The 2,813-nt window shown below is 46.0% G+C and overlaps 2 protein-coding genes across 5 annotated transcripts in view; one reads left to right on the top strand and one right to left on the bottom strand.

Annotated features, from left to right (window-relative positions):
- LOC102676798 (protein wingless-like) overlaps positions 1–2,813 on the bottom strand; it is a 78,177-nt gene that overhangs the window by 44,574 nt on the left and 30,790 nt on the right. The window lies entirely within an intron of this gene.
- Positions 1–2,813, top strand: part of LOC102676935 (protein Wnt-6-like) — a 24,147-nt gene that overhangs the window by 11,186 nt on the left and 10,148 nt on the right. For both annotated transcript variants that reach the window (XM_006623450.2, XM_031514102.1), the window contains exon 2: positions 1,015–1,235. In XM_006623450.2, the coding sequence (XP_006623513.1) occupies positions 1,015–1,235 (221 nt within the window). The remainder of the gene's footprint in view (positions 1–1,014; positions 1,236–2,813) is intronic.

Raw genomic sequence — 2,813 nt, forward strand, 5'->3', positions numbered from 1 at the left:
CGATCTCTCCGCTGTTCGCGAGTTTCTCGAGAATTCTTGTTCCCCGCGCGTCCAACGTTCTTGTCCCCCCCGGTGTTATAGTCGGCCGTCCGAGGTCTGGAATCCAAAGCCCAAATGACGATGTCACCGGTGCACGACTGTTTCCTTCGCCCGGCCGTATCACCACCACCACCTCGTCCTTTTTTCCTCCCGATGATCCGCGCGGAACGAAAAGCGGGGGGAAAGCATCGATGCACCACCGACGTACTTACACGGGCGCGAGCAACCGTCCTTAACGGAATTATTGCCATTAAGGTCGTTGCATTCCCGAGAGGCCGTCGTGTACGCGCCCCGGCATCCTACCGACGCAGAACTAATGATCTTAATTAACGTTTCGTAACGAAGGTCGTTCGGACTCTCCGCTCCTTTCCACCCTTCGCATCCTCTCTCGAGGCGATCGTTTTCTACCTTCGTATTCTTCCTTCTTCTATTCCCGTTTCCCCTCTTCGCTCTTCTTTCCTCAATTTTTTTACGTCCAGTCCCCTCCCTCCCCTCAATCTTGCCTCCATCTTCGTTTCTCTCGCTACTCTTCTTCCCGCTCCCGAAGGAGAGAAGTCGCGGGTTCCCACTGTCCGTGATTCTCCTCGATTCACCTTTTCTTTTTGCCTCTCTCTCTTCCTCTCTCTCTTTGTCTCCTCGTCCTCTTTCCGTTTCTGGCTTGTTCTTTACTCGTCCCCGTAGACCGTGTCCCGTCTCTGGTATACAACTTGCCACGATGCGTACACAATGGAGATTTAATTATCGTAATGGCCTCGGTGCGTTTGACTTTCCGCGTTTGTACTCCCCCTCCTTCCCCCTTTTGGTACTTTTGGTACTTTACGATCGACTTGTCCTTCTCGACACAGGTACACGATTTTTTTTCGAAGAGAAAATAAAATCTTGAATCTTGCTTTATATTATTATTAATTATCGTTGTTGTTATTGTTGTTGCTTTTTCTCGATCGATCTTGATCGATTCGACCCTTTGATTTGCAGGACCGTTGGAAATCAGGTGGTGATGGATCCGATGCTTATCTGCAAGAAGACTAGGAGGTTGAGGGGCAAGATGGCGGACATCTGTCGCAAAGAGCCTTCGCTGCTGAAGGAGATCGCGAGAGGGGTACAGGTCGGGACCAAAGAATGTCAGTACCAATTTCGAAATCGCAGATGGAATTGTACCACAATCAGGAGATCCCTCAGGAAGATCTTGTTGCGCGGTAAGTGGCGGAATTCGAATTTCGAAAGTCTTTGCCTCTTTCTTAAATTCAATTAAGAAGCAATGTTCGAATTTAAATTTAAGTAACTCGCACGTTACTTGTTCGCTCTCGTGGTATTTAATGAAATGTTTTCAAATTAAATCGGTACCCAAGGGAGGTATATAACGTCAATCGCTCTATCCAGGACGAGACTGTCGATGCTCGATTACTCGAGTTTACCGTCGAGAACACGCGCCATTACTTTCAAATTAACCTCGATGAGGCTATCTCGACCGAGGGAAAGCCGTCTGGACGAGCGGTTTTTGTCGAGACGGTTGCGTAACTCCCCGTTCCATTAATCAAATAAATTATTTACGCACACGTCAAAATTGTCACGATAAACGTTTATGTTGCTCCTCGAAAATCCGTGAAGATATTAACGTTCCTCGGTAATTTCTTCTTCTTCTTCTTCTTCCTCTTCTTCTTCTTCGACTTCCGTTTTGTAAACAGATTTCAATTTAATAATAATAATAATATTAATAATATTAATAATGATACTTTATTACAGAGTTACTGCTTTACACGAATTAAAAAAAACTCGAGTTAACGCGAAACTGTGCGTGAAACAACGCGATCTCGGTTAGAGCTAATTTACGAGCTATTTTACACAATAATTTCGGTTAAATACGTTAAACTCAATGAATCGATCGAACGATCGATTATTTTATCTTGAACGGAGAAAAGATAATATATAATAAAGTTTTGGAATTTTATAAGATAGCAATTCAAAAGCCGCATTTGATTTCATACTCGAATTTCATACGAATGAACAATTCGTTTCGTGGAACTTCTTCTCAGCCGTTATCATCGAGATACGCGATCGGCGAGGGAAAGAATTTGTGGAAGATGATCATCAGGATTCCGTGGTATTTAGACAACCATGAAGATAGAGCGCGTGAACGGTTGCCGAGGTAAATGGAACAAATTGAACGGGGCGGGCAGGGTCGATCGAGGATCCCCCCCCGTGTCCGTAGAAAAATTCTCACGCGGTTGAGTTAGCGTGCGCATTCGAGAAGAGACGGAAGGAGGAGGAGGAGGAGGAGGAGGAGAGCGAACCTGTCCGCGTGGCTCGCTTAGTTACCCGTCCGATGTATTAATTTCGGGTGATCGAGCACGACAACTAAATCGAAGACAGCGTGTCCAATAGGCCGAACTGCTCTCTAGCCCTCGCTATCAGATCGGTACCTTTTGGTAGCCTGACAGATTGACACTGTTCGTCGGATATTAGTGGCAATATGTTCCCTTAATTAAAGGCTTCATTTCTAGGGAGAGGACCGTCCTCGAGGACCGCGTGTCTTCTTTCCTCGTCCTTTTTTTTCTCGTCCTCTCCCTATCTCTCCTCTCTCCATCGAAAGATTATACACGATCGATCGTATCGATCGTGATTCCTGGCGGTTGCCTCTCGATGCGATTCGTCGAGCAAGCCTCATAGCTACGAATGGAATAGCCGAACGATCGATGATCGAATTATATCCGACACTGTCGGCGATGGCTGACAATCGGTGTTCGCTCCCTCTAAGATTGCCGAGATATATATAT

The sequence above is a fragment of the Apis dorsata genome, unplaced genomic scaffold (genome assembly GCF_000469605.1).
Source record: "Apis dorsata unplaced genomic scaffold, Apis dorsata 1.3 scaffold_894, whole genome shotgun sequence".
NCBI classification, from domain to species: domain Eukaryota; kingdom Metazoa; phylum Arthropoda; class Insecta; order Hymenoptera; family Apidae; genus Apis; species Apis dorsata.